Genomic DNA, 21,174 nt, shown 5'->3' with positions numbered 1-21,174 from the left:
CGCGGGCTCGGCGCTCCCCGCGGACCCGCCGGTCCTCCGCGCCTTCGTCGGCTCTCCTGGGGCCGGGCACACCCACTGCCGCGGTCGGCTTTCGGGGCCCTGGTGTCCGAATCGATCCCAGTCTCCCAACCCTCGTCGGCCCCGGGTGCACACCCAGCCCTTCTCCAGATCTCCGTAGCTCAGAACCGAACACAAAGAGCCCCGCGCCGCGCCACACCCGCCGTCCCCACTCTCCGCCGACTTCCGCGCGGGCTGCTCGCGGGGACCCCTCTCTCCGCGCCCTCCCGCCCCTCCCCGGGGTCGGTCAAATCCACCCCGCGTTCTCCGCAATCTCGTGAGCCGGGACCCTCTACCGTCTCTCTCCATCAATCCTCCGGGCCCCGGGGACTCGCCACCCCCATCCCCATCCCGCCGCGCTTCCCGGCCGCGGCCCCTCCTCCGGGGCCCTCCTCCTCCCTCGCCCCTCCCGAGCAGCCGGGGCGGGAGCAGCGGCAGCTGGAAGAGAAGGATGAGGTCATCCTCTCGCTCGGAGTCAGCTGGTGGAGGCGAGGAAGCGGGAGGAGGGAGCGCGCGCGAGGGGAGGAGAGGAATGTGCAGGTCCGAGGAGCGCCGCGGCGGCCGCTGCTGCTCCTGCTGCTGGCGGCGGCGGCGGCTCGGGCGGCAGCCGCGGGGCCGGGACGGCGAGGGGCGCGGGCGGCGGGCCGGGGCGCGCGCCGGGCGCCGCGAGCAGCTTGGCTCCGCGCAGGCAGCCAGGCGGCGCTCCTGCCGGCTCCGGGCGCGCCGCTAGCCCGGCCCAGCGCCCAGCCCGGCGGGCGAGCCGGCGCAGGGGCAGGAGGAGGGGAGCCGCGCGCCGGGAGGGAAGCCGGGGCGCGGCGAGGAGGTGGCGGGAGGAGGAGACAGCGCGGAAAGGTGCCACATAAAGGAGGGCGCTCCTCCGCGCTGGAGGCATCATGGCCGCTAAGTCAGACGGGAGGCTGAAGATGAAGAAGGGCAGCGACGTGGCGTTCACCCCGCTGCAGAACTCGGACCACTCTGGCTCGGTGCAGGGACTAGCGCCCGGCCTGCCGTCGGGGTCGGGGGCCGAGGACGAGGAGGCGGCCGGGGGCGCCTGCTGCCCGGACGGCTCGCGCTGCTGCTGCTGCTGCTGCTGCGCCGGGAGCGGCGGCTCGGGCGGCGGCTCCGGGGGCTCGGGCGGCCCGGGCGGCGGCTCCGGGCCGGGCTCGGCGGCGCTGTGCCTGCGCCTGGGCCCGGAGCAGCGGCGCTACTCGCTGTGGGACTGCCTCTGGATCCTGGCGGCCGTGGCCGTGTACTTCGCGGACGTGGGCACGGACATCTGGCTCGCCGTGGACTACTACTTGCGCGGCCAGCGCTGGTGGTTCGGGCTCACGCTCTTCTTCGTGGTGCTCGGCTCGCTCTCTGTGCAGGTGTTCAGCTTCCGCTGGTTCGTGCACGATTTCAGCACCGAGGACAGCGCCGCGGCCGCCGCCGGCTGCGCGCAGCCCGGGGCCGAGGGCAAGACCGCGGTGGGCGGCGGGGCCGCGGCCGCGGAAGGCGAGGCTCGCCCCTCCACGCCGCAGAGGCAGGCGTCCAGCGCCGGCAAGGGCCACGTCGCCGCCACTAACAGCGGCGGCAACATCAGCGGGGCCGCCCGGGCCGGCGGCAAACCCAGGTCTGCGTCCTGTTCCTTCTGCATCTGGCTCCTGCAGTCACTCACCCACATCTTGCAGCTTGGGCAGTTCTGGAGGTACCGTACCAGGGGTGGGGGGACGGGGACTGGCTGCCGCTACCACATGCCCACCGCTTTGCTTTTGACGAGACCCGTTTAGGGTTGCCTTGGTGGTAACCCTACTCACACTCTTGCTGAGGTTTTTTGTTGGTTTGTTTGTTTTTAAAACTGGGTTTTGCATTTTAAAATTTGCAATCAGAACCTAGGGTGGAGAGAAGTGAGAAGCAAGGGAAGGGCAACTAAGTGGCTTTGAGCACCCCATCCCTTCCGTCTTCCCTCTGCTTCACTAGCTTCTCTCTTTATACACTACCACCCTCCCTCACCACCCCTCACACATTTTTAGAGATACTGTTTCATACAGTTTCAGCGAGGAGGAGAGGATTCCAACTACATCTTCTAAAAAAAAAATCCCTTTTAATTATGTTGGGTTTGAGATGTATGTTGCTATTTGGATGGCTTCTTTTGTTCCCTGAGAAAAATCTGCTGGTTCCAGTTAGATGGGAGTTGTTGCTGTTCAAAAGTAGCTACATTTTAATGATCACCGCCAGAGAAGTGCTTCAAGTAGAGAGCTTAGTAGGGACACGCTTGTCTCTTTTGGAGACTGTCTATATCTGTATCTGTATTTATAACCATCTTCACATAGGAGCAAGTACACTTCATTGGACAGCTGCTGCTGCTGCTAAGTTGCTTCAGTCGTGTCCAACTCTGTGCGACCCCATAGACAGCAGCTCACCAGGCTTCCCCGGCCCTGGGATTGGACTGAGACTTACTCTAATGGTGCACTTCCTGATATCTTGCAACATCCCCATATCTGATTTCTTGGAGAACTAAGAACCCTTGGAAAAGGGTGGTGCACCTGGTAAACTTTGATCACACTTGGCATCTTCACTGACTTGCTTTTCTGCTTGTCATCTGATATGCCAACTCTTTACATGGACACCCCTTCCACTTACAAGCTGGAGTACAAATTGGAATATGGTTCCTTTGGGCAGAGGGAATCATCTTTGGAGATGTCACTGCCTGGATTTAGGAATATAATGAAGCAGTCTGCTCAGGAACACAGTTCTCTGAAATTTGTTTTTGATGGCTTTTTGAAGTGATATTTTACAGCTACAAAAATTCTTGGTGTTGAAAAATTTAAATGCTAACATCCTAGAGTTTTGCTTTTGGGGTTCCCCCCGCCTTTTTTTTTTTTTTTTTTTTAATTAAACAGCTTAGTAAGTATAAGTAAAATGAGGAAACTTCCTCACAAGCGCACTGGTATGGGGCTACATTCTGCTATGCTAGTGTCCTTTACGATTTCATTTGTAGTTATTTTTGTGATTAAAAAAAAAACTACAAGTCATTAACTATGCTAAGTTATCCTGTGTGGAAACCACTCAGAGAATTTGTGGAACAGAGCTGAAAATATCCCTTTCTTTATGGTGAACTGTAAAATAGTGTTTTCATTGAGAAGAGCATGTGTGATAATTTTTCAACGTTTTCCAGGACCATTGCTTTGTAAAGCAGGGTAAGCATTGCATAGATAGTGACCTTTCAAATTGAGAAACTTTTTTTTTTTTTTCCCCAAGCAGATACTACCTGGAAAAGTGCTATATGATTTGCAGTCAGACAAATTGATGTTGGAAACCTCAATACTTTGGATTTAAAGGACTTTTTAAAAAGTCACTTAAATGTGATTACTGTTATTTCCCATGGTTGACTACTGCAAAGACAGCTTGGTGCCTTCAAGTCTGATGAAGAACTCAAATGCTCGATTTAATTACTAAAATTGTTTAGTGGCTGGGATTCATATGATTAGCAGTTTTAATCTGATAATGTGGTAAATGAAGCTTAACATTCCATTTGTTAACTTCTGCAAACTTCATGCAGGATTTGAAAATCACTCTCTTTTACCTTTAAAATTTCTAGATTTAGGTAAAGAAGGCAAACACTTCTCAGTTCCATTAACTGAAGAGCTATCTATGTTTCTTACCAACTGATACTTTATGAAAAATTGAGTATCAAATTCTAGTTGTTTTTACTGGACTTTCTAGACCAAACATTTTCACAACTGAAAAATGATGTTGAATATCTCAGAACATAAAATGCAGAAAGTGAGAAATAATTAGGAAAAGAAAAGGGCCTCCCAGACACATCTCAGTGATACCATAGCTACTGGGTCAACTGACCATATAACAAAGCTATGGGTAGTGGAGCAGAATGGGTAAGGTTCAATTCAGAAGCAAAATCACAGGCTGTAAGACAAATGCATTAACCACCCCAACCCTTGGAGAAACTGGGCACATAGGGTTTATTTTTGCTAAGCATTTCTACAGTGTTTTCTATAAAGGCTCAGAAGTTTATTCTGCTAACACGTGGTCATTTGGGAGGAAGTAATACTGGAAATGTTTTTACATGTTTGTCTACTTATTCAGAATAATCATTTAATAATTCATATGTGAGTTGTCTAATCTTATCTGTTCTTGGATTCTGGTTAAGATATTTGGAGGATGGTGGGGTAACTTGGTGGAAGCATGATCTCAGACTCAACCTCATTTTCTCCTGATAATGTTAAAAAACACAGCAAAAAAAAAAAAGACCCCACAAACTTTAGCTTAATGTAGGAAATTAAAATGAGGTCAGAGAGTTCATGGAATTTAACACTCAGATGCATTCTGAATTGTTTCAAATTCTCTGGGTATAGAATATTTGCATAGAACTTGAGGGTATAGGTGCATCTTTGATAATAAACTGCTGAAGTGCAGTTCATCTTGAGTTGTTATATTAGACAATTATCTTTAATTGCCATGGTTCCTTAAATTAGGAGCATCTCTATGCTCTTTCTGGCTTTTCTTTTCAGTGCATTTTACACAAAAGTTGCAGAAACACCAAGGTGTGAATGGTTTAAAGCTAAGAGGTCATTACTCCTATTTTAAACATGCTACTTTCTAAGATCAATAAAATAGATTTTAGCTAGGTTGGTAACTGTCCATTGTATTTGCATGGAATTCAAGTTATTTTAGATAAGGGACAGATTCTAAAAGCTCTCTGTAGACAAAATCCTTTGAAAAACCATCAAAGTGTTTGCTTGTTCAGAAATAGCTATTTGAAACATTTTGGACAAGATTTGCATGTACTCATACATTTATTACAAATGCAACTGCTGAAAGCAATGATACATATTCATTTTAATTAAAGTTTGCTAATGGGAAATTAATGGCAGCTTTTAAAGTCGCAGGAGTTGATACTGGGAAAGAACCATTGAAATAATGAAGTGAATTTTTGCTACCATGTGAAGAGAGCAATTGTGTTTTTAAAGGACTGTGCCTGTGAATGAATAAGGAAGTACTTTTCTTTTGTGTTCATGTCATATGATCCCAGAAGTTACTAAGTGTGCTGCTCAACCTGTGGGAATCAGAAATGCCCAATCAGAACAGCTTTTAGTCCTCATGAGACCTGTGATCAGTTATATCGAGAAGTCTTCCTCCTTTAGAATTTATGACTTACTCTTCAAATTTGACCTGAATTTCTCCTACACATGTACATGTGTAGCTACATACGTATTTCGCTGTCCTCTAGCAAACAGGCATGTTCCAAATGATAACTCAGTGGATGGTAGAATGGGGAATATTTTTACCATTTTGGGTTTTGTTTCTGAATATCTTATCATGAAAGTCACCTGACAGAAGAACAGCTTTCTTGGGTTTCTCATGCTTGATCCCCCACCAGGTGTTAGCATGTGTTCCATGTTCAAGTGCATAGGTTAAACAGAGTTAAGCACATCTCTTCACAGTAGGACTTCTCTGAGCCTTTACTTACTAAGCTGTTGTGAAATTGTCAATAACTTTTTAAAGGCACATCTATTAAATCCTTGTAATCATGTGGCGTACAGAGCTCTTTGAGAAACATTGTTCTGGCCCAACAAGAATCGTATTAACAAGAGTTTTTACATGATACCTTTTTCTTTTAAAATCTACAAAAATTTTTGTACTCATCTTGTCTAATCATTCAGTTCAGTTCAGTCGCTCAGTCGTGTCCGACTCTTTGCGACCCCATGAACCGCAGCACGCCAGGCCTCCCTGTCCATCACCAACTCCTGGAGTCCACCCAGACCCATGTCCATTGAGTTTACAATGCCATCCAACCATCTCGTCTTTGCTCGTCTCCTTCTTCTCCTGCCCTGAACCTTTCCCAGCATCAGGGTCTTTTCCAATGAGTCAGCTCTTCGCGTGAGGTGGCCAAAGTATTGGAGTTTCAGCTTCAACATCAGTCCTTCCAATGAACACCCAGGACTGATCTCCTTTAGGATGGACTGGTTGGATCTCCTTGCAGTCCAAGGGACCCTCAAGAGTCTTCTCCAACACCACAGGTCAAAAGCATCAATTCTTCGGCGATCAGCTTTCTTCACAGTCCAACTCTCACATCCATACATGACCACAGGAAAAACCATAGCCTTGACTAGACGGACCTTTGTTGGCAAAGGAATGTCTCTGCTTTTTAATATACTGTCTAGGTTGGTCATAACTTTCTTTCCAAGGAGTAAGCGTCTTTTAATTTCATTGCTACAATCACCATCTGCAGTGATTTTGGAACCCAGAAAAACAAAGTCAGCCACTGGTATCTCTATATATATTGGAGAAAACTGGCTCAGAGAGATTAACTAACTGGCACAAGATGACCCAGCTATTATGTGATGTGTCTTGGAGTCAAAACCAGCCTTGTTTTACCCAAAAGTCTGTTCACTTACTGGTACAGTTAGCTACCTCCAAATGCCAATTTGGATAATAAGGACAACAGTGTATAAAAATGACAGTCTATCTTCACTAAGGTTGGCAAGGGCTTCCCAAGTGGCTTAGTGGTAAAGAATCTGCTTGCCAATGCAGGAGATGCAGGTTGTTCGATCCCAGGGTTGGAAAGATCCCCTGAAGAAGGAAGTGGCCACTCCAGTATTCTTGCCTGGAGAATCCCAAGGACAGAGGAGCCTGGCGGGCTACAGTCCATGGGGTTGCAAAGAGTTGAACACAACTTGGTGACTGAGCACGGGTGAGCGCAGACACACACACACAAGGTTGGCAACGTTCCAGAAAGAGCTAAGTTTAGACAAGCTGGGATGTTTCCCTAGTAACACACAGTGGTTCAATGGCAGAATAGAGGCTGGAGCGTAGAGTGTCTGCCCAGTGTTTCTCTCCCCACATCACTTGGACATGCTGAGGATGTTGCACTAAAACCCAGCTGAGAAACATGATCTTGTAGTGGCATTCATGATTAAAAGGCATAATGTCTGTGAACAAGCACGAAGTGCTTTGTCAATGTTGAAAAGTTCTAGAGATAAGGAATGGGTAAGAAAATAGCATATTGAGTACAGCTTCGACTATTGAAAAAGTACTTTCAATATTGATTCTGAGTTAGCTCTGAATTCTGATGTAGGTCGTGCAAGATTGGTGCCCTTTCCTGAGTTAGTGGAATGGTCATTTCCCTTATGTCCGTGTTCTGTCTACTGCATATTAATTTGTCTCTTAATCTGTCCTGAGTACTTGCTGTATGCAAGGCACTATGCTAGTTACTTATCTCCCCAAAATGAATGAAATACACATCTTCTTTCAAGAAATCTACTGTCTGACTTAAGAAGATGGAATAGTAAACAGACAATTTCAACACAGGAAAATAAGTGCTGTGATAGAAACAGGAAGCTCAATCCACCTTAGTGGTTCAAGTAAGACTCTGGTGCAGATGCCTGAGCAGAGGTTTTGGTGGGAAGAGCTACTATCTGAATAAAGTGGGGTGTTCACTCTGGAGTCTTGGATATAATTCTGTGAAAGGGCAGAGAGGCAAGAAATATCACGGCAGGTTAAGTGTGTTTTGAACAGAGAATAATTGTGAGATAGTAGCTGGAGGTGACGGAGAAGGCAATGTCAAGCCACTCCAGTACTCTTGCCTAGAAAATCCCATGGATGGAGGAGCCTGGTAGGCTGCAGTCCATGGGGTCGCTACAAGTCAGACATGACTGAGCAACTTCACTTTCACTTTTCATTTTCACACATTGGAGAAGGAAATGGCAACCCACTCCAGTGTTCTTGCCTGCAGAATCCCAGGGACGGGGGAGCCTGGTGGGCTGCCGTCTATGGGGTTACACAGAGTCGGACATGACTGAAGTGACTTAGCAGCAGCAGCAGCAGCTGGGGGTGAAGATGGGCTAGACAATGAAATAAATTTAGTTTTTATTCTGAAGGCATTGAGAAACCATTGAAGGATTATAAGGGTGAGGACTGTTGAAAAGTGTTCAAACCTTGTTTTATTCAAGGAGGGGCAAACAGTTGAAATGTTCAGAGGATATGTCATCAATTCCTCTGTAACTGGATTGTATCCCTTTCATTCATAAAACTTCATTGATTTTAAAGGATTCAGTGTGGATGTAATTGGAGCAAGAGTTGTAATTTTCATGCAAGAGTTGTTTTTTCAGAAAAACGGCTTGGCTGGAATTAACTGTATTTATACTAAAGTAAGTTCTTGGCAAAAGTTTGTTGTGTGTTACATTTTGAAGAGAATTTTCCTTAAGATATGGTGGGAATCCGTAGAACATTGAAAATCCATAGAACGTTGTTCATTATATCTGTAGAACACTTCAATTTTCAGGGAGTTTACATGATTTCTTTCTTATGTAATCCCCAGATTCATCTTTGAGGTAATACTTTCATTTTGCAATTTCAATGTAGAAATTGAGACAGAAGTTTGTATGTTTCCCTCTTTAGGTCATGTAGCTCTGCAGAGATCCTAGGCTAGAATTCAATATTGAGGTGGGAGAGATACAAAAAAATAAAAGACTACACAGATATAAATATCTTTGTAATAAATGCAAAAGTTGTAATTTTTCATTCACTTGAGCTATGCACTTACAAGGGTAAAAAAATGTTATACTTATTACACCCCATGAAATTGCAGTCTATTTTCACAGAACAGTTGAAAATACACCCAAGTATACAAATGGGTGCTATCATTTTTGAAGTGTCCACAATTCTTGGGTCAGTAACTTTGAAGGTCTTTCTTCAGTCACTTACCAAAAAATTCCTTTATGTTTGAATACCCAAACACATGACTTCTATTTAAATATGTTCTGTTTTTTTACAGTTTGAATGGAACAGTGTACCTATGAGTTTAAATAGCACCAGTCACTGAGTAACAGATAAATAGAATGGTTTCCCTTTCTATGGAATCACGAGCTAACCTGATGAGCACATTTCTTTGACTTGTTTTAGAATTTGAACACATTCTAAGCTGACGGAAGCAAGATTAGGAATTAGAATTGGATTTATTACTCTAATGCACTATCAAATACAAGGTGCATTGTGGTACTAGTCATGACAAAGTGCTTATAGGTATAATCTTGTAAAACAATTGAAGTATGTTGTTACATTTCAAGGGAAAAAGCATTCAATAATTCTCAACAGGAAACGTTCTCTTGAATGGCATGTGTAATTCTGACCACCATACCACGTGACCCCTTCTAGTTAGCTTGGCCAGTTAGGAAGGAGAATCATACAGTTACTGTAGTCACTGTGGGACTTAACTTGTATAGGAATACACCTCCAGCAAATATTTGCTCATCTGTGAATGAAGCGGAGGGGTTGTTATTTCTTCTTTGTAAGAGTGTAGCTGCACTTCCTGCCTTCTTGCTTCTGGGTTTCTAATGCTACAGTGAATCAGAAAATGTGCAATGTAACAAATTGCCCAGCTCTTTTGTAGATTACCAGTGCTAGGGAAGTGCCCTTGCATTTGACAAAATGCTGGTTATCCTCTGATAAAGATGCAGCTAGAAGCCCATCCTCACTGTCCTGTTCTTGTTGATAGAAAAGTCAGACTGGGGATGCTTTGGGATGGATATTTTTCACTTAATTCTTACCTACACTTGACCTTCTGAGGATATGCTTTATACAGAATGATGTTTGGTATTTTTGGTGCCCCTGTTTGTCTACTCCAAGAAAGACTGTAGCTTCTACTATTACAGCCTCCACCACCATCATCACCATAATTCTTATAACCATGAAATGTTGCTTCCATGTCCAGTATATGTACAGAACTCACATGATTACTGATTGCAAGGGGAAGAAAAGTTGGGTTAAAATGGAAATGAATCAGTCCAGGAATCCCCTAGAGGCAAGAGGTGGTCTGAAGACACCATTAGATCTTTTCTAACCCTAAGATGAAGATGAAGGGAGACAGCATAGTTAGAATATCAGTGATGGATCTTATTTAGAAGGGCAAACTGCCTTTGGGGAATTGGACTAAATGGGCAGTCGGAAGAGATGATGGGGCCACTCGGTAGCTCAGACTCCAGGTGGTCACCTACTGTCCTGGGTTACATGTGACAGCACCTGCTGATGGCCCCACTAGTTTACATCTTCATCTGGTTTGATGAAATGTACCTGTATGATATGATTGGTCAGAAAAAATATGGGTGTGGGGAAGGTGGGGGGAAGGTGGGAGGAAGGCTCATGAGGGAGGGGATATACATACACATATTGCTGATTCACTTTGCTGTACAGCAGAAATTAACACAGCATTATAAAACAATTATATTACAATAAAAATAATATCTAAGGTTCTTTTCATGTTTAAAACTCTGCCACTTTAAGTAACTTAAATGTGCATTAATTTTTGTAAACCCTATCCTTGAAAAGTAGAGAAGGAGGACAAAAAAGAAGCAAATGTAGAAAAAAGTATGGGAAGCCTATTGAGAATCTGTATTTTTGCTGTCCCCCTTGACTCCCCACTCCTGCAGCACAAGAAAGTACAATATGGCTCACATTTTCATCAAAGTTCCATTAAACATGCACTGAGCCTCAAAAACAGTGTTTGGAAGTCTCCAGGTCCATATGTGGAAGTCTACTTTTTGTAGATATTAAACAAAAATCTTTAAAAATTAGCCTTTATATTCTTTTTAAATATAGATCCTGCTCTTATTATGGGCTTCCCAGATAATGCTAGTGGTAAAGAATCCACCTGCCAATGTAGGAGATGCAAGAGAAGCAGGTTCGATCCCAGGGTCAGGAAGATCCCCTGGAGGAGGAAATGACTACCCTCTCCAGTTTTCTTGCCAGAAAAATCCCATGGACAGAGGAGCCTAGTGTGCTACAGTCCATGGGGTTGCAAAGAGTCAGACATGACTGAATATACACCCTCCTATTATAAATTCTTTTTTGCTTATCCAGCCTCAGAGTATATGCACCAGAACATGTGTTCTCAGGTTATCACTATGGCGTTGTTTAAGTGGGTCAAAGGGGATCTGCAAGGGGCTTTCCACAGCTGAGAATATTCACATCTGAAACCCAGGAATTGGTATTACTTAGCACATAGAGAATCTTAAGCTTAATTGTATAATGCAACTTATTTTGTATCATTTCCAGCTTTTCCAATGAAAGTAAACCATTTTCATTAAAGCCCATTATCTAAGTATTTGAAGCTGATGTTCAAAGTGTTCCATAACACCGATTCTAAGAGACGTGCCATACAGGCTTGGGAAGCCAGAATTCCTTCTGTGTTTCATGTGGTGAGGTCCACACGGCTGGAGGGCTACGGTTAGCAAATAGGAACAGTGCTTCACAGGCTTAAAAAGAATGATCCATTGTTTCAACGAGAAGGCTGTTGTCAGAACTAGATTTGCTTTTAAATTAAAAGCTTGTCCCGGGTTACACTGTCACTGATTTAATATGCTGGAAATTGAATTAAACTTTATACAAAGAGACTGTATCCAGGCCCACAGCTGATGAAAAACAGGCCTGTATTACATTCTGCTCAAAGAAGAGATCCACCCTTTAACCCTTCCCAGCTGGAGATCACCTGGATCTTTAGGATGCTACAGATCTGTCATGACACTGTGCAATTTCAACCTCACGACAACATTCAGATTATTACACTAAAAATTTTTTTCTTAAGCATCTATTTAAAAATTGTCTGAAGTATGTCAAACTGTTTTCTCCTTTTTATGATTCATAAGTAGACTGAATCAGTTCTACTTCTTTTGCTTAATATATGTACATGCCCTGTTTTCGTGTCAGGGGAATCTTTCTACACAAACAGAGCAGTGGGCAGTGTGTGGGTGGGTGAGGATTAGTCAATCAAAATCAGGCATATATAGAAAAAGTAGGATCTACAGTGAATATGAGTCTAAAAAGCCTTGAGATGACTTTGATTTGACTTCCCATCAAGTATATTATTTAAGAAGGATAAAGTCACCTTTCTGAACCCCTAGCCTCGGAGATTTCATCCGTGTAAATAGCAGTCTGATTTTTCTTTCTGCTGCCTAGATAATGAGTATGAATAAAGATATCAGTTTTGAACTGAATTCTCTACTTTCCTGGTCTTTTTTCAGTAGCAGAGAGTCAATACTCAACACAAAGGCAGCCACTGTGGCAGTAACAGTAACAAAATAGTCCCTCATCACTTCCATCACTAGTTCATGGTATAATCACTGCATCAATGTAACAGTAACAAAGAAGAAATGATCCTTTATGAAAGCAAGGGAAAGGATTTGGAAAGGCTTCTTTCCTCTTGATAGAGTCTTCAGCTCATTACTTTACTGTTTTACTAAAGTAAAATTAATAACAATCATTTTTTTAAATGTAGGTCAATTCTGAAAGACTCTCCAAAGTGAGTTTTAGTACTTGGGTCTGTTATTATCACATAAATTAGGAAGGATATCCCACAGGGTTTCAGATTTCCAGGGGATACTCTACTATTAAGAATGACAGTCACAGATGTCCTATGGGATTTTCCTGATTTGATTGGTGACGATTGGGTTTGGAAATCTTGAGTTCTAAGTGATATAACACGATCCCAATGAAAGCCTAAATGTTAGTTGTGTTCCTATGTCTGAAAAGTAAATCATTACAATTACTTAAGGATATACTAATATCTGGGCTTCCCAGGTAGCACAGTGGTAAAGAATCTGCCCGCCAATTCAGGAGGTGCAAGAGACACAGATTCGATCCCTAGATTGGGAAGATCTCTGGAAAAGGAAATGGCAACCCACTCCAGTATTCTTGCCTGAAAAATTCCATGGATAGAGGCACCTGGCAGGCTATAGTCCATGGGATCACAAAGAGTCAGACCATACTGAGCTGCTGAGCCCACACAGGTTAATACCTATCTATATCATTTATATGTTGAATCTAAAATATGAAATGAATAAACTTATTTACAAAACAGAAACAGACTCACAGACATAGAAAACAAACAGAGTTACCAAAGGGGAAAGCGGAGAGGCATAAATTAGGGATTTGGCATTAGAAGATGCAAACTACTATGTATAAGATAAACAACAAGATCCTCCTGTATAGCACAGGGAACTATATTAAATGTCCTGTAATAAGCCATAAATGTATTTATACATATAACTGAATTGTTTTGCTGTATACCAAAACTAACACAGCATTGTATATCAACTGTTTCAATAAAAACTGAATAAATAAAATAAGATTGGAATAAAATGAATAAGAGGGAGGAAACTTGAAGTTTTATTAAGTGAGTACGTTCAAATTCTCTGGAAACTGTTATTCATCCCTTTCTCTGATCTGCTAATAGAAGTAGGGGGATGTTTTCAGTAAAATATGCATTGATTAGTTGCAAGAAGGAAACTATAGCTACAAGAGAAATGAATGAAGATGGAGAATTTTATTCCATAATCAAAGGATGAATTTTTAATCCTTGGATTGTAGGAGTGGGAAAATTTCTTTGACCCAATATACTATATACAATATCACAGCAAAGCTTCACCAGCCAGGCCAAGTTTCCATTAAATGAGTTTGTTCTAGGAGCCAAGAAGGCAAAAGCTCCAGCTGTGATATGTTTAGATTTATGGGATCAACTTGAGACTGAGAGGACCAGCAGGGCCTGCAGTCTGAGCAACTTTGACCTGAGTCCTGGATTATCGCACAGGTCAGAAGTCAGCCAGAAGTGAGCTCACAGAGGGCGAAGGCCGGGGCAGGTCTTCACAACAGGGAACATATTAGGAACCTGGGAATCTAAGGACCAGAAACATACTTGATAATAGCAAAGGGAGGTGAAATTCTAAGGTCAAGGTCATCACACAAGCTAACCATGACGGCTGGTCTTCAAAGTATAAAACTGAAGGACATCCCATCAGTGGGTATCAGGGATGGTGGATTGGGAAGTCAGGTTCTGAGCATCTCTCCTCAGCTTTTAGTCTGATGGAGGCTCTGCATCCACATAGGAAAGAGGAACCAAGGGAGGGATAAAGGAGATGAATTGGGAAACCAGCCAGGCAAGACCAGGTCCTAGCCAGGAGTTATCAGGGTATATTATATTCAGAAAATGATGTGGAAGGTCTTCTGAGGACCAAGCTCACTACGACCCATGAGGCCCACAGGCAGGCTATACTGTGGGAAGAAATGTGATGATGGTCAGCCTGATTTCCTACCTTACTATTTGTCTTCCTAAGTGAGCACTATGGCATCAACAATGTGACAAAATATCTCAGTGCCTGTGTCGTGGGATAAGCAACGAGAATGGCACCTTATAAAATGTACGTTTGCGTTGATGTGTGATCAGTTTCCTTATTTCCCTTTAAACAAAATAGCAAAAGATGACCTTCCCAGAAAGTCTTCTTTTCCAAGCAGTGGTTTTCTGATTTCCCTTTCAAACAACAGCTGGTGTTGCTAGGCTGTCATTTCTGTTGCCAGGGTTCCCTCCCCACCTCTCTGCCAGAATTGTTTCGTTCAGTGTTCTTAAGTGTTTCCCTGGAGAGTTACTAAGTTAATTCCTCTCAGTCCGCTTTATCAGTAGCCTGGTCGGCTGCCGTCTATGGGGTCGCACCGAGTCGGACACGACTGAGGCGACTTGGCGGCAGCGGCTGCGGCTTTATCAGTAGGCATGGTCACCCTGCCAGGCTCTAGACCTGCATGTCTTTCCAATATAGTGGCCATTACCTACTACTGCCTACACATGACCGTTGAAATGTAGTTATTCCCAATAGAGGTATGCTATCAGTGTCAAATATCCAGGGAGTTTTGAGGATTTAGTGTGAAAAAAAAAGGATGATAACTGTCTCATTAAAAACTTTCATATGGATAACGTGTTGAACTGATAACATTCTGGATATGTTGCGTTAAATAAAATATATTGCTAAAATTAACTTTATCTGTTGCTTTTTAAAAAATTTTAAATGTGACTACAAGAAAGTTAAAATTACAGACATGACCTGCATTGTATTTCTATTAGACAGAGCTGCTGGAGATGATGCGAGAGCTCATTCTTGCAGAGTGAGAAGAGAGTAAATCCAAAATATGAAGATAAGAATTTGCTAGAAGTTACCAGGCAAATTATTAGAATTTACAGAAGTAGCCACCTGATGCAAAGATCTGAGTCACTGGAAAAAAAACCCTGATGCTGGGAAAGATTGAGGGTGGGAGGAGAAGGGGGCGAAGAGGATGAGATGGTTGGATGGCATCACCAACTCGGTGGACGTGAATTTGAGCAAACTGCAGGAGATAGTGGAGGATAGAGGAGGCTGGCAGGCTGCAATCCATGGGGTTGCAAAGAGTCAGACATGACTTAGCGACTGAACAGCAACAACAGCCAGGGAAAGGGCAGTGACTATTTCGCCACTGAGGCAGGTTGACTTAATGGGTTTTGCAAATAAGATTGCCTGCTGGTAAAAACTGACTCTTTAGGAGATAAAGCCCCTAATGTGGGTTCAGCCCCATGGTTTTCCCTGCTTCCTGCCTTGTTTAAAGCCCAGCAACCTGCTGTTCTTTTTTTATATTTTAATAAATAGTATTTGATGATGACAATAAGGACTAAATCTTTGTAAGTGCCATTGTAGTTGGATTGCCCAGAAAATTCATTCGGGTTTTTCATGACATCATATGGGAAACTCGAACGAACTCTTTGGCCAGCTCAACACCTTGCCAAGCACATCTATGCCTATTTACCACCCAGTCTTCTCACCAGCCTCTCAAGTCAGGAATTATGGTCATTTCCATGTGAATATGAACCCACTAAGGTTCAGAGAAGCAGGGGATTTCCCCGAGGTCACACAGTTCCCCAGCAGCAAGTGCCTGTGCTATGTTCTCAACTTCAGCTTCTGAATGCTTGTCCCACTGTGTCTTACAAGATTAATCCAACAGAATCACTTGGAGAAGCATTTCCTGACCTTTCAGACTGGCAACTGTGCTGAAAACTGCAGTGAGCTCAACTGTATTGTGACATCAGTGGGAATTAGTTCAGGTCAATGGTGGGGTTTTCCTCTGAGGTCAGATTTGAGTCTTGACTTGACTGAGAACTCCTCAGCTACAAAGCAGTGGGTTGGGGATTACATCAGGTCATTTCCAAAATCCCTCCCAGCTCTATAATTCTATGAAATCTGGTATCTAAATGGAGCATCTCAATGCTTTATGCACCTTATTAAATATCCACATGGGGAACAATATGCATGTTTTATTAACATGGGCTGGGTTTCTGATTAACTACTCCTAGAATTGGTATTTCACACCAAACTTCAAACACAGAGACTGAGGATCTGTTTTATCCAAAACGGGTCACTTTCATTTGATACCTACTGGTAAGGTGCATGTTGTTTCCATTGGGAAATGAGTGACACTAATGGGAAAATAGATGGGGAAACAGCAGAAACAGTGTCAGACTTTATTTTTTGGGGCTCCAAAATCACTGCGGATGCTGATTGCAGCCATGAAATTAAAAGACGCTTACTCCTTGGAAGGAAAGTTATGACCAACCTAGATAATATATTAAAAAGCAGAGACATTACTTTGCCAACAAAGGTCTGTCTAGTCAAGGCTATGGTTTTTCCAGTGGTCATGTATGGATGTGAGAGTTGGACTGTGAAGAAAGCTGATTGCCAAAGAATGATGCTTTTGAACTGGTACTGGAGAAGACTTTTTTTTTTTTTGACTCTTGAGAGTCCCTTGGACTGCAAGGAGATCCAACCAGTCCATTCTAAGGGAGATCAGTCCTGGGTGTTCATTGGAAGGACTGATACTGAAGCTGAAACTCCAATACTTTGGCCACCTCATGGGACGAGTTGACTCACTGGAAAAGACTCTGATGCTGGCAAGGATTGGGGGCGGGAGGAGAAGGGGATGACAGAGAATGAGATGGCTGGATGGCATCACCGACTCTGTGGACATGAGTTTGAGTGAACTCCGGGAGTTGGTGATGGACAGGGAGGCCTGGCATGCTGTGATTCATGGGGTCGCAAATAGACACGACTGAGCGACTGAACTGAACTGAAAGAATACTAAGCAGGCTCCAGTCCCGTGTGAATAGTATGTAATTAACCTGTATTTTTATCCTCATTGTGCATGCAGTCATGCTTTGCATATGCCAGCATTCTACCCCACATATGTTTATAAATTATGAATTCAGCTACAACCGCGCAAGGCAAGCCCCACTGTCAGTCATGTTTCTCTCTCTGAGACCAGCAGGATTTACATCTGTGTGACATAATTTCAAAATCAGCTCCTAAGACCTGTCTCAGAGGACCAACTCTGGCATATGCAAGTGCTCAAAAATTCACTCTCAAATGCACACAATTTGAAATTTTTGGAATGAGACACAGCTAGTCTTTGAAAAAGCAATTCCAAATATTCATTTCTAAGTATCAGAAAAATTCTCAAAATATGCCCCCCACCCAAGTGGATATGGCTTGCTTTGGAAGGGCTTGCCAACTGCAATCTGCTCGCTGTTATTTGTATTATTTGGTGACATTCCATGAAAAATACATAATGCCATGTTTCTTTCTAGTTCAATGGCATCTTTGGAAAGCATAGTTTTTCCACAGAGACTGATTTTCAAGTATGTTTCTAATATTCATGACGTGAAGTGGGTTCTGACTTACTTTTTTTTTTCTTTAATCCCAAGCAGTATGTTCTAAGAAGCATGCGTATCTATTGTTCAGTTGCTAACTCACGTCAGACTCTTTGCAACCCCATGGACTGCAGCCTGCCAGGCTCCTCTCATAGCTCCCGGAGTTTACTAAAACTCATGGCCATTGTGTCAGTGACGCCATCTAACCATAGCTTCCCTCTTCTCCTCTTGCCCTCAGACTTTCCCAGTCTCAGGGTTTTTCCCACATCTATATATATGCATATAGATGCATATCTGTGCTATATTTATTTTCCCCCACATATATTCCTAATCAAGAAAATAAAGTCTGTCACTGTTTCCATTGTTTCCCCATCTATTTGCCATGAAGTGATGGGACCAGTGTCAGACTTTATTTTTTTGGGCTCCAAAATCACTGTGGATGCTGATTGCAGCCATGAAATTAAAAGACGCTTACTCCTTGAAAGGAAAGTTATGACCAACCTTGATAGTATATTAAAAAGCAGAGACATTACTTTGCCAACCAAGGTCCGTCTAGTCAAGGCAATGGTTTTTCCCGTGGTCATGTATGGATGTGAGAGTTGGACTGTGAAGAAAGCTGATCGCCAAAGAATTGATGCTTTTGAACTGTGGTGTTGGAGAAGACTCTTGAGAGTCCCTTGGACTGCAAGGAGATCCAACTATTTTATTCTAAAGGAGATCAATCCTGGGTGTTCATTGGAAGGACTGATGCTGAAGCTGAAACTCCAATACTTTGGCCACCTCATGTGATGAGTTGACTCACTGGAAAAGAGTCTGATGCTAGGAGGGATTGGGGGTAGGAGGAGAAGGGAACGACAGAGAATGAGATGGCTGGATGGCATCACCGACTCGATAGACATGAGTTTGAGTGAACTCTAGGAGTTGGTGATGGACAGGGAGGCCTGGCGTGCTGTGGTTCATGGGGTCGCGAAGAGTCGGACACAACTAAGCGACTGAACTGAACTGAATTGAACTGATGGGACCAGATGCCATGATCTTAGATTTTGAATGTTGAGTTTTAAGCCAGGTTTTCACTCTCCTCTTTCACTTTCATCAAGAGACTCTTTAGTTCCTCTTTGCTTTCTGTCATAAGGGTGGTGTCATCTGCATATCTGAGGTTATTGATATTTCTCCCGGCAATCCTGATTCCAGCTTGTGCTTCATCCAGCCCAGAATTTTGCATGATGTACTATGCATATAAGTTAAATAATCAGGGTGATAATATACAGCCTTGATGTACTCCTTTCCCAATTTGGAACCAGTCCATTGTTCCATGTCCAGTTGTAACTGCTGCTTCTTGACCTGTACACAGATTTCTCAGGAGGCAGGTAAAGTAGTCTGGTATTCCCCTCTCTTTGAGAATTTTCCACAATTTGTTGTGATTCACACAGTCAAAGGCTTTAACGTAGTCAATGAAGCAGAAGTAGATGTTTTTCTAGAATTCTCTTGCTTTTTCTATGATCAAATGGATGGTGGCAATTTGATCTCTGGTGCCTCTGCCTTTTCTAAATCCAGCTTCAACATCTGGAAGTTCACAGTTCATGTACTGTTGAAGCATGGCTTGGAGAATTTTGAGCAATACTTTGCTAGCGTGTGAGATGAGTGCAATTAGGTGGTAGTTTCAACATTCTTTGGCATTGCCTTCCTTAGATATTGGAATAAACTGACCTTTTTCAGTCGTGTGGCCACTGCTGAGTTTTCCAAATTTGCTGGCATATTGAGTGCAGCAGTTTCACAGCATCATCTTAGGATTTGAAATGGCTGTTGGAATACCATCACCTCCACTAGCTTTGTTTGTAGTGATGTTTTCTAAGGCCCACTTGACTTCACACTCCAGGATGTCTGGCTGTAGGTGAGTGATCATACCATTGTTGTTATCTGGGTCATTAAGATCTTTTTTGTATAGTTCTTCTATTTATGCTTGCCACCTCTTCTTAATATCTTCTGCTTCTGTTAGGTCCATACCGTTTCTGTCCTTTATTGTCCCATCTATGTATAAAATGTTGGTGTCTCTAATATTCCTGAAGAGATCTCTAGTCTTTCCCGTTCTATTGTTTTCCTCTATTTCTTTGCATTGATCACTTATGAAGCCTTTCTTATCTTTCCTTGCTATTCTTTGGAACTCTGCATTCAGGTGAATATATCTTTCCTTTTCTCTTTTGCTTTTTGCTTTAGTTTCTTGGGCTCCAAAATCACTGCAGATGGTGACTGCAGCCATGAAATTAAAAGACACTTGCTCCTTGGAAGAAAAGCTGTGACCAACCTAGACAGCACATTAAATAGCAGAGACATTACTTTGCCAACAAAGGTCCATCTAGTCAAGGCTATGGTTTTTCCAGTAGTCATGTAGGAATGTGAGTTGGACCATAAAGAAAGCTGAGTGCTGAAGAATTGATGCTTTTGAGCTGTGTGTTAAAGAATACTCTTGCGAGTCCCTTGGACTGCAAGGAGATCAATCCAGTCAATCCTAAATGAAATCAGTTCTGAATATTCATTGTAAAGACTGATGCTGAAGCTGAAGCTACAGTACTTTGGCCACCTGATGGGAAGAGCAGACTCATTAGAAAAGGCCCTAATGCTGGGAAAGATTGAAGGCAGGAGAAGGGGACGACAGAGAATGAGATGGTTGGATGGCATCACTGACTTGATGAACATGAGTTTGTACAAACTCTGGGAGATGGTGAAGGCCAGGGAATCCTGGTATGCTGCAGTCGCAGCATGGGGTCGCAAAGAGTTGGACACAACTGGGCAATGGAACTGAACTGATACTCCTAATCATACAGTTATGTAGGTGAAGATATGCTGGAAAGAACAGACATGATGTGATTAAACTGAGATAGTCTGGAGTGAAACTCCTTCATTCAATCATTCAATAAATATTTCTTAACCGTTCACCCTGGGTAGGCTCCGTGCACCCCAAGATGAATGGAACACATTCATCTCAAGGAGTTCACTGTCTGGCAAGAGACTGTCTCATTTATACCTGTTTACATTTCAGAGAGTCATGCAGCATCGACAATGGCAGGGACAGGATTGGAGAACTGTGTGGTGGGGAGGTGGGGGACCTGTCCAGAAGATTCCATGAAGGAGTAACACTTGAATGGAACTGTTGACTGAAAAACAACACAGGCAACTTTTTCGGTGGGAATTTTTAGGACTTAAGCCCAAGAGGCAGCACCTCAAGTAATCTTGAGAAAAGTACTCTGAGGAGGCAAGGGGAGGAGTCAGGATATATAGAAGCTTTGTTAACAAAGGACAGGTAATCTGAACATCAAGAGAGTTTTGATAATTAAAACCAGACATGTCAAATTAAGGAATTTAATGCGTGTCTGTGTATGGGAAGATGCAAAGGTCTGGGCTCACTGAAATCATTCCTTTGATATGCACCTCAGTTATTTGGGGCCAGTATCCAGTTTTCACATCCTGAGCTTCCCCCATGGGAAATGGCTGCAGTCTGATGACTACTAGATGGCAGGTGTTCTTCTCCTTCCTGAGATCCCACAGGGCTCACTGGCTTACATTGGAGGTCTGCATTTGCTGATGGCTGTGACATCCTTGTTTACTGATATGGCAGGAAATGTTCCATT

At 43.4% G+C, this 21,174-nt stretch overlaps 1 protein-coding gene across 1 annotated transcript in view; it reads left to right on the top strand.

Annotated features, from left to right (window-relative positions):
• The first annotated feature begins 950 nt into the window (after positions 1-950).
• XKR4 (XK related 4) overlaps positions 951-21,174 on the top strand; it is a 316,470-nt gene continuing 296,246 nt past the window's right edge. Inside the window, exon 1 of the mRNA XM_055431957.1 lies at positions 951-1,744. Within this exon, the coding sequence (XP_055287932.1) occupies positions 951-1,744 (794 nt within the window). The remainder of the gene's footprint in view (positions 1,745-21,174) is intronic.

Source organism: Moschus berezovskii, chromosome 16, assembly GCF_049115385.1.
Source record: "Moschus berezovskii isolate FMDL1 chromosome 16, NW_MosBer_1.0, whole genome shotgun sequence".
NCBI classification, from domain to species: domain Eukaryota; kingdom Metazoa; phylum Chordata; class Mammalia; order Artiodactyla; family Moschidae; genus Moschus; species Moschus berezovskii.
The sequence above is the reverse complement of the archived record's forward strand: the minus strand, read 5'-3'. Positions and strand labels throughout refer to the sequence as shown.